The 10,631-nt window shown below is 35.3% G+C and overlaps 2 protein-coding genes across 2 annotated transcripts in view; one reads left to right on the forward strand and one right to left on the reverse strand.

Moving 5' to 3' along the window:
- Positions 1 to 718: 718 nt before the first annotated feature.
- Positions 719 to 4,031, reverse strand: LOC107570459 (DNA-directed RNA polymerases I, II, and III subunit RPABC3-like). Its single transcript, XM_016256692.1, has 4 exons — positions 3,952 to 4,031; positions 3,775 to 3,868; positions 1,574 to 1,657; positions 719 to 1,273 (listed from the first exon to the last, which is right to left on the reverse strand). The coding sequence occupies exons 1-4, from the start codon at positions 3,998 to 4,000 to the stop codon at positions 1,156 to 1,158; spliced, it is 345 nt and encodes a 114-aa protein (XP_016112178.1). The 5' UTR covers positions 4,001 to 4,031; the 3' UTR covers positions 719 to 1,155.
- A 3,573-nt stretch (positions 4,032 to 7,604) lies between these two features.
- armc9 (armadillo repeat containing 9) overlaps positions 7,605 to 10,631 on the forward strand; it is a 37,016-nt gene continuing 33,989 nt past the window's right edge. The window contains exons 1-5 of the mRNA XM_016256687.1: positions 7,605 to 7,756; positions 8,137 to 8,222; positions 8,306 to 8,431; positions 9,898 to 10,068; positions 10,309 to 10,464. Of these exons, the coding sequence (XP_016112173.1) occupies positions 8,148 to 8,222; positions 8,306 to 8,431; positions 9,898 to 10,068; positions 10,309 to 10,464 (528 nt within the window). The 5' untranslated portion in view covers positions 7,605 to 7,756; positions 8,137 to 8,147. The remainder of the gene's footprint in view (positions 7,757 to 8,136; positions 8,223 to 8,305; positions 8,432 to 9,897; positions 10,069 to 10,308; positions 10,465 to 10,631) is intronic.

Genomic DNA, 10,631 nt, shown 5'->3' on the forward strand with positions numbered 1-10,631 from the left:
GTGTGTTTTTGTGTGTGTGTGTGTGTGTGTGTATATATATATATATATATATATATATATATATACACACGTACATACACACACCATAGATTTTATACAGCATATTTTTATATTTATTTTAATTCATTCTTTCTTTTCCAAGGCTTTTTTTTGTCCCCTTCATTTTTAGAATGATTATTTTCAGTGCTGTGAAAAATTTGTGTACCCCATAAAAACTGTATGGGTTAATTTTTCTTTTTAAATTATTTGTAAAAACAAAAAAAAATCTGTATAATTACATTTGATGTACTAGCATGGACATTTAAAGGAACACTCCACTATTTTTGAAAATAGCGGTAGCACTTTTAGCTGTAGCTTAGCATAGATCATTGAATCTGATTAGACCGTTAGCATCTCGCTCAAAAATGACCAGAGTTTCTTTTCTATGCACCCATGGTACGGCAGCAAAGCTCCTTGATTATTACGCCGAAATGAGAGTACAGTTCCTAGCCATATCGGCCTAGAAAAATCACAACTTTTCATTTCCGTCTGTCTTAGTACACGATGTAACTACAGAAGAGTCACGTTTTAAATAGGAAAAATATAGAAACTCTTCATTTTTGAGCGAGATGCTAACGGTCTAATCAGATTCAATGATCTATGCTAAGCTACAGCTAAAAGTGCTACCGCCAGACCTGGAGATCGACTGAATGGATTTGAAAACTGTAAAAATCAACTGTTTAACTCTAGGGGAGTTGGAAAATAAGCCTATTTTCAAAAATAGTGGAGTGTTCCTTTAAGATACTGTATGCCTCCAAAAGCTTGTTACTACTAAACAGTTTCTCATTTACTAAATGCTTTAAAAGGAAATAAACATGCAAAAAACAACAATGTGATTCACCAGGGCTTTGTTTGGCCGATATAGTGCACTAGATGCAATGAGAAAACAGTTCATCAACTGAGCAGTCGTATGGTTTGAATATATATGTGTAACCATATGTTTTTTTTATGTAATGTACCATGGGCCATAGTTTCCAGATATTATTAGCAATACCAGTTTCTCATCAACGGGAAAGCCTCAAAGGTAAAAAAGAAGAAAAAAGTGATGATGATGATAAGAATGCATATGTTTTTTCAGTCCTCAGAAGCGAGTGTCCTTCAGGACAGGAGACACGATCAGAAAGCCAGTTTCTTCATCAGGAGATAGACCCTGGAGTCCACTTCAAATCCATGCAGATTATTAGCATCTCCCTGAAGTCGCATTAGCAGACCTCCATACGACACATACGCAGATCTGTGTAGACACACATACGCACAAATCAGTGATTAGATTAGAAAGTATTATACCACATTGCTATATTATAAAATAAACAATTTTATATTCGAAAATGTGGTATACCTATGATGAAAATTACAGGCCTCTCTCATCTTTTTAAGTGGGAGAACTTGCACAACTGGTGGCTGACTAAATACTTTTTTGCCCCACTGTATGTGTTTGCATTTTATATGCATGTATTTACAAATGTTATAAAAGCTTTTAGGAAAAACTAAAAAGTGGGGAAAATGTCAGAATGAATGAATGAATGAATCTCACAGTCGTGTGGCCGCTTCTGTTGAGGTTTCATCTCCTTCAATCCTATAAACCTTTCCATACATGACATAATCAAACTGATCAGCCCTGCAAAAGAGCAATGAAGTTACAATCTAAAACAGCGGTTTTCTGTGTGAAGATCTGTTAAACTAATTTATTTCTGTGATCAAAGCTGAATTCTCAGCATCATTACTCCAGTCTTCAGTGTCACATGATCTTCAGTTATTAATAATGGTTCTTATTATCGATGTTTGCTGCTAAATATTTTTGTGAGACTATTTTTTTCAAGATTCTTCGACGAATCGAAAGTTCAAAAGAACAGCATTTATTTGAAATAGAAATATTTTGTCGTATTACTGTCAGTTTGAATTAATTTAATGCATTCTTGCTAAATAAGTGTTCATTTCTTTGAATGGTACAGTTTAAAAAACATCAACATATCACTTTTCAATCAAATACAAAGAATAAACAACTAAATTGGTTTAAAATTAGGTTAAATTTAACAAAATAATAATCCGATTAATTATTTAGATAAAATAACTTTCAAATAGCATTCTGTAATAGGGCTGCACAATTAATCAAATTTCTAATCGCGATTACAATTATGGATGCCACAATTACGTAATCGTTCAAAGCGGCAATTAATCGTTCAAAGTCCTCTTATGTTATTCTGCACGCTTAAGATGCATTTTTTTCTTTCTACATGTTATCTTAAGGGTTTTTCCATTGTTTTAGTTTTAGTTAGTGGTCGACAGATATTGTTTTTTTGACAGCCGATGCCGATATCTTGGAAAGCAGGGTTGCCGATATAAAGCAGATATAATTGTATTTATTTTAATTAATATTTAAGAAATTTGAAATCATTTGAAAATTGTTTAAAAAAATAAATGTTAAATAAACATACTTATACTTTAGATGACAAAGTATTTTTCACAAATAAATAAATATTTCATAAAAAATATAATTAAAAAGGAAGTAAACACTGTAACCAACAAGGGACTCAGTATTCTGGAAAGTTTGTGTGCATTGGGAATTTAATTTTTTCAAATAAAGCCAAGGTAACACTCTTTTTACATACAGCACACAGTGAAAATGACATTAATATGGCAGTGGGCAAAAGCATGTAGCACATTTTGAAATAATGAGTTTAAAGTTTGTCTGAACTCTCCTCCTGTCCGCATTCAATTCACACGGACCGACCGTCACGCAGAGAACACGCAATCATGCAGGTCACATGCACACTTCACAAGATCTTACAGCTGGATCCAACTGAGTTTGTAAGGTTTTTGAAATTAGGTGTTCATTAGTCATTCAAAGATTTGTTTAAATGATGTAAATGCGTATCTGCTGAATGCTGACGGCAAACGAGAAAGTATTATAATGTTTGCCTTTCTATTACTAACAATATAAAAGCAAACGTTATAATATTTTTGTATACATTTTAATTCCTTTGTTTAACTGTTCTATCTGATTATTAGACAGACTTCTATCTGTGGACAGAACTGATAACGACGACAGCGAACAAGAAGGAGAATGTGAGCACAGTGTTTGCAGGCGCTGCCGTTCTCAGCGCAGTCAAAATAAAAGTCCCGCCTCGAACACATCGGCCAAACAGAAAAACTTATCGGCCAATGCCGATATTTGAAAAATGCCAAATATCGGCCGATATATCGGTCGACCACTAGTTTTAGTTTAACATTATAATACCAAGCACTAAAGGTTTTTCAGTTAGAGTGTTTTCAGCTCGTTTATTTTCATATAAAAATACGGCATGCAGTTGCATCAAACAGTGGTATAAACATCATTCAATGTAAATTGTGCTAATCGTAATTAATAATCGCAATTACAATTTCAAGGGAATAATCGACAATTATGATTTTTGTCAATCGTGCAGCTCTATTCTGTTGTTAGCGCCGATATACAGCGCCACTGCGCTTCAGGCGTCACGAGTTCGAGTCCTGGCTCATGAACCTTTCCCGATCCCGCTTTCCATCTGCTCTACACTGTCCTATCATCATAAATCTTTAAAATAAATAAATAGCATTTATTTGGATGTGACATTTGCTTTTATAAATGTATTTGCAAATTATTAATATGATTAATAGTTAGTCATTCTCACACAAGAGAAATACATTTTCTACATCTGAATGTTTTGCATATTCTTTCTAATTAATGTTTTGGTTCTGTGTGTTTTGTTGTGTGACCTGGACGGTCTGTCGTCCTGAGGGTTGTATTCCCCGTCATCCGGCGTCCCGTCCTCAAACAGCGTGCTGGCGATCACCAGTCTGAACTTGTCACCTGAGCCAACATCATGATTATGAGACCATATCAAACTCACAACACCACCACCACCACGACTGAAGAGCTCGACTATCACTTACCGAGATCAACCGGATAAATCTGGATGTTCACGTCCAGGATCAGGTCCATTTTGAAAGACTCACTTTCACAGTGAAAACGAGACACTGATAATCACAAAATCAACACTTTTAGAATTGCTGACGTCTTTTCTAGGGCTGCACAAAATCGCAATTACAATTATGGATGCCACAACTACATAATCATTCAAAGCAGCAATCAATCGTTCAAAGTCCACTTATGTTATTCTGCACGCTCTTAAGGGTTTTTCCATTGTTTTAGTTTTAGTATAACACCATTCATATTTTGACCTTTTTATTTAAAGAAGAAACCAATCCAATGTATATTTGACATTTGAGGCTTAATACTATAGAGAAGCACTAAAGGTTTTTCAGTTAGTGTTTTCAGCTTGTTTACTTTCATATAAAAATACGGCATGCGGCTGCATCAAACAATGGTATAAACATCACTCAATTAATCGTAAATTAATAATCTCAATTTCAAAGGAATAATCGACAATTATGATTTTTGCCCTATGTTTTTCCTGAATTAATTTAATAAAATGTAAAACGATTATTAAGGAAAGGATGGCTTTGAATAAAACGACCGAGAGCCTTTTCTTGGTCACACCTAGCAGCAACCTTAAAACATGAATATATTTTAAATACAGTGGGTACGGAAAGTATTCAGACCCCCTTAAATTTTTCACTCTTTGTTATATTGCAGCCATTTGCTAAAATCATTTAAGTTAATTTTTTTCCTCATTAATGTACACACAGCACCCCATATTGACAGAAAAACACAGAATTGTTGACATTTTTGCAGATTTATTAAAAAAGAAAAACTGAAATATCACATGGTCCTAAATATTCAGACCCTTTGCAAAAATGCCAAATATCGGCCGATATATCGGTCGACCACTAGTTTTAGTTTAACATTATAATACCAAGCACTAAAGGTTTTTCAGTTAGAGTGTTTTCAGCTCGTTTATTTTCATATAAAAATACGGCATGCAGTTGCATCAAACAGTGGTATAAACATCATTCAATGTAAATTGTGCTAATCGTAATTAATAATCGCAATTACAATTTCAAGGGAATAATAGTTTAACATTATAATACCAAGCACTAAAGGTTTTTCAGTTAGAGTGTTTTCAGCTCGTTTATTTTCATATAAAAATACGGCATGCAGTTGCATCAAACAGTGGTATAAACATCATTCAATGTAAATTGTGCTAATCGTAATTAATAATCGCAATTACAATTTCAAGGGAATAATCGACAATTATGATTTTTGTCAATCGTGCAGCTCTATTCTGTTGTTAGCGCCGATATACAGCGCCACTGCGCTTCAGGCGTCACGAGTTCGAGTCCTGGCTCATGAACCTTTCCCGATCCCGCTTTCCATCTGCTCTACACTGTCCTATCATCATAAATCTTTAAAATAAATAAATAGCATTTATTTGGATGTGACATTTGCTTTTATAAATGTATTTGCAAATTATTAATATGATTAATAGTTAGTCATTCTCACACAAGAGAAATACATTTTCTACATCTGAATGTTTTGCATATTCTTTCTAATTAATGTTTTGGTTCTGTGTGTTTTGTTGTGTGACCTGGACGGTCTGTCGTCCTGAGGGTTGTATTCCCCGTCATCCGGCGTCCCGTCCTCAAACAGCGTGCTGGCGATCACCAGTCTGAACTTGTCACCTGAGCCAACATCATGATTATGAGACCATATCAAACTCACAACACCACCACCACCACGACTGAAGAGCTCGACTATCACTTACCGAGATCAACCGGATAAATCTGGATGTTCACGTCCAGGATCAGGTCCATTTTGAAAGACTCACTTTCACAGTGAAAACGAGACACTGATAATCACAAAATCAACACTTTTAGAATTGCTGACGTCTTTTCTAGGGCTGCACAAAATCGCAATTACAATTATGGATGCCACAACTACATAATCATTCAAAGCAGCAATCAATCGTTCAAAGTCCACTTATGTTATTCTGCACGCTCTTAAGGGTTTTTCCATTGTTTTAGTTTTAGTATAACACCATTCATATTTTGACCTTTTTATTTAAAGAAGAAACCAATCCAATGTATATTTGACATTTGAGGCTTAATACTATAGAGAAGCACTAAAGGTTTTTCAGTTAGTGTTTTCAGCTTGTTTACTTTCATATAAAAATACGGCATGCGGCTGCATCAAACAATGGTATAAACATCACTCAATTAATCGTAAATTAATAATCTCAATTTCAAAGGAATAATCGACAATTATGATTTTTGCCCTATGTTTTTCCTGAATTTATTTTAATAAAATGTAAAACGATTATTAAGGAAAGGATGGCTTTGAATAAAACGACCGAGAGCCTTTTCTTGGTCACACCTAGCAGCAACCTTAAAACATGAATATATTTTAAATACAGTGGGTACGGAAAGTATTCAGACCCCCTTAAATTTTTCACTCTTTGTTATATTGCAGCCATTTGCTAAAATCATTTAAGTTAATTTTTTTCCTCATTAATGTACACACAGCACCCCATATTGACAGAAAAACACAGAATTGTTGACATTTTTGCAGATGTATTAAAAAAGAAAAACTGAAATATCACATGATCCTAAGTATTCAGACCCTTTGCTGTGACACTCAAATATTTAACTCAGGTGCTGTCCATTTCTTCCGATCATCCTTGAGATGGTTCTACACCTTCATTTGAGTCCAGCTGTGGTTGATTATACTGATTGGACTTGATTAGAAAAGCCACACACCTGTCTATATAAGACCTTACAGCTCACAGTGCATGTCAGAGCAAATGAGAATCATGAAGTCAAAGAGTATATTGCGTTATAAATGAGCGTGTTCAGCAAATATGATTTACTTTCTGCAGATATAATGCGCGCAGGATCGTTCCAGTTAAAAATAGGAAATAATAACCGTGGGGGAAAACATCAACTTTCTTCTCATTCTACACAAATATGAAAAATGCCGCGAAACAATACGCTTCACCACCGGCCACGTGATATACTACTACATCCGGGTCATGGCTCGCGTTTACTACGGTGGAGCATTGCGGTAAAAAAAAAAAAAAGATTAAAAATGAGTAAAAATGACATCGAAGTAAAATGATAAAAATATATACATATAGATATACATATATATAAATAATACGTATATAAAATATACATAAAGATACAAATACGTTAAAATAAAAATAAAGAAATAAAATACAAATATTTCTGCTTATGTTCTGTATGCATTTTATAATTTTACCTGCATATAATATACACGCACAGTTTTATATTCCGCTTTAATGCCTAATAATAACGATGGGTAAATTTTTAAACATACGATTACAAACGACCATGTATACAATAATACAAAAATAATTTTAAAAAAGCAATAAAACTGATTAATAAATGCTTTCTTCCTTTTAGAAGGCTTGAAAGACGCAAAATCATGACAAAGCATGCCACTGATTATTATGATAACTTCACACTCAAAGAAACAAGCCAAATACTTTCCCCTTTTAAAACTATCATGTGAACATTAACGTTCGAAAAAATACAAACGACTACATTTATCCTCACGTAAAACTACAAAAAAAATTACGACACATATATCCGGCAACCGGCGTTTCCGTTGCGGTTGCTAGGAGAAAGCGTCTCGCTCATGGTTACCGTCGCAGTTAGCCAAACAGCTGCTGTTTATCCTCCTGAAATCGTCTTTAATAGCGTGTATACCTCTACAGATTTGACAGAAAGCACACCAGATATGTTCAGCGACGGCTGCACGGCAAGTATTGTTATTGAGGTGAGCTCTGTTATTATGTTTACGTTAGCCTGCAAACTGGCAATGGAGGACGCGCACGCCAGCTAACGTAACTGTATGCATAGCTGTTATAAATGTTTATTCAGCTCATTATTATTTACGAACAAATACTCGCAGTGTTTTTAGCAGCACATATTAGCTTATTTCTGCATAACCAGTTTTGCCTTCGAGATGGAAAAAAAGGCTCTCAAGTGACTTATTTGTAAAGCAAAATATATGTTTTGATGGGTTATGTTTTGTTAAATATGCTTTTAACATGTAATATTAGTATTTGGCAGTGACAGCATCATCCTGAGATCTGATATGTTCTGTCACAGTATCCCAGTATTACAATGAATGTATTTATTATTATTATTATTTAGGTTGTGGATCAATGAGCTCCAGAAAGTCTGTGAAGATGGGTGAGGATCTGGCAAGTGAAAGTGATCTGCTGTCAATGATCAGCGAGGTCGGCTAAGTTCCATGACTGTTATTGTTCTGTTTATTTCACAAATATGAACAGACAATGACAAATAATGTGACGATTTGCAGTATCTGAGGTTTGCTGAGCTTGAAGAGACTGCGAGAGTGTTTGAAAAGGAACTCAAGTGCAAAGGCAAACCTGTCCTCAGAAGTGCAGCACACTCCCGGCGAGACTCCAAAACCCTCGGCGTTCACGTGAGACTGACCTTGTTTATTCATAGAGAACATGAAGTGACAATCTGCAGTGTTTTTATTAGATCAGCTCAGTGTTTCCCCTACACAAACACACACTCACTCACTCACTCACTCTCACGCACGCACGCACACACAATCGCGCACGCACGCGCACGCACGCACGCACTCTCTCTCTCTCTCACACACACACTCTCTCTCTCTCTCTCTCTCACATGCACACACACACACACTCTCTCACACACACACTGTCTCTCTCACACACACACACACACACACACTCTCTCACACACACACACTCTCTCTCTCACACACACACGCGCACGCACACACACACACTCACTCACTCACTCACTCACTCTCTCTCACACACACACTCTCTCTCGCTCGCACGCACACACACACATACACACACACACACACTCTCTCTCTCACACTCACACACACACTCTCTCTCTCTCTCACACACACGCGCACACACACACACTCTCTCTCTCTCACACTCACACACACACACTCTCTCTCTCACACTCACACACACACACACTCTTTCTCTCTCACACTCACACACACACACACACACACACACACACTCTCTCTCACACACACACAATCTTTTTAATATTGTTACAGTAATGAATCACCATTGAGAATAATGACAATGGATTTTTTGTATGCAAAAACACGTGGAACAGTGGTCAAACGTGTTCTTCTAACATGTTTACCAAAAAAAAACAAAAAAAATTCATTGGAATGCAAAAACTTGTTCAGTGTGAACATCCTTAAAGGAACACTCCACTATTTTTTATTTTTCCACTAAGTTTTAATAAATTTTATATTTATATGTACAATTTTTTCATCGCAGAATCAGTGTGTTATAGTTTTTTTATAACCGATCAGCTTGCTTTATTATAATCTTGTTATAAACATATCAACAAAAGTTTATTTGGCTTTAAAATTGTATCTATTATTATTATTATTATTATTATTATTATTATTATTATTATATTTTTGCTTTTAGCTGGAATTCCAAAACGTTTGCACTTTTTCATAAGAAATCATAGTTTTAATCATGTACAATTTGCAATGTACAAGTAGTAGTTTAAATGTCAGAAATAGTTCAACACATATAATGTATTTAGATTTTATATATAATTTATAATATATAGCTATTTTAATAAAATCTCTATTTAATAAATCTATATTTAACAAAATATTTTAAAGAAAATCTCTGTCATTACCAAACTGCTCAGTATTTGTGAATTTTAATTTAATTAAAAAAGACTGAAACGTGAAAAAAAACTACTGAAATTAGTTGATGTTTATATGATTTACATATATATATATACCTTTTAAAAATGTTTACATGTAGATCAGAGAAAACCTTTATTTATGTATTTATTTAGACTTAAAAATGAAAAGCAACTGAAAAGTGAATTGACCTCTTGATATCTTGTTTCTTCCTATAGGAGGATTTTCTCAGCTCTTTTAATGATGGCGACTATAAGGTATTCTCGGAGCTGTGGGCTAAAACCATTCCTCTGGAGATTCGGGACTTTGATCCAGTAGCTCAGAAACTGGAATTCCACTTACAAATTCATTTTACAATATACCCACTGAAATCAGCTGTAGGAAGTCACGTAAGTGCGCTTTACTGTTGGGAATAGTAATACAATTATCTTTTTGTTTAATGAACTGAATAGACAAATGCATGTATTCTGTTTGACCAACAGATGTCCTCATAAACTAAAACATTCAGGCCAACCTCTCGTTCAGTCGAATACATGACTTGAATCAGTATTTGAATGGCATAGTATTAGCTTTCAGTCAAGATGCAAACTCTCTCTTTTTTGATGTAAAAATATGTTTGTGTAATACAGGATAAAGGAGAGTTTGACAGCAGGATCACACATTTCAAGCACTATCTGGAGACCAGAGGGGCGGCACTGAGCCAGACCACCGAGTTCCTGCCGTTCTACGCTCTGCCGTTTGTGCCCAATCCCACAGTACACCCGTCCTTCCAGGAGCTTTTCCAGGTACAACACACATCCACTACCAACCACCAACACACCAGCTGATTAACAGTCATTGCAGAAAATCTCTGAAAACTGAGGTTAGTTCTTAGATACTGGGGTACACTTTCTTATACAGGGGTGCCCAAACTCGGTCCTGGAGGGCCGGTGTCCTGCAGAGTTTAGCTCCA

The sequence above is a fragment of the Sinocyclocheilus grahami genome, unplaced genomic scaffold, assembly GCF_001515645.1.
Source record: "Sinocyclocheilus grahami isolate Dianchi unplaced genomic scaffold, SAMN03320097.WGS_v1.1 scaffold1461.1, whole genome shotgun sequence".
NCBI classification, from domain to species: Eukaryota; Metazoa; Chordata; class Actinopteri; order Cypriniformes; family Cyprinidae; genus Sinocyclocheilus; species Sinocyclocheilus grahami.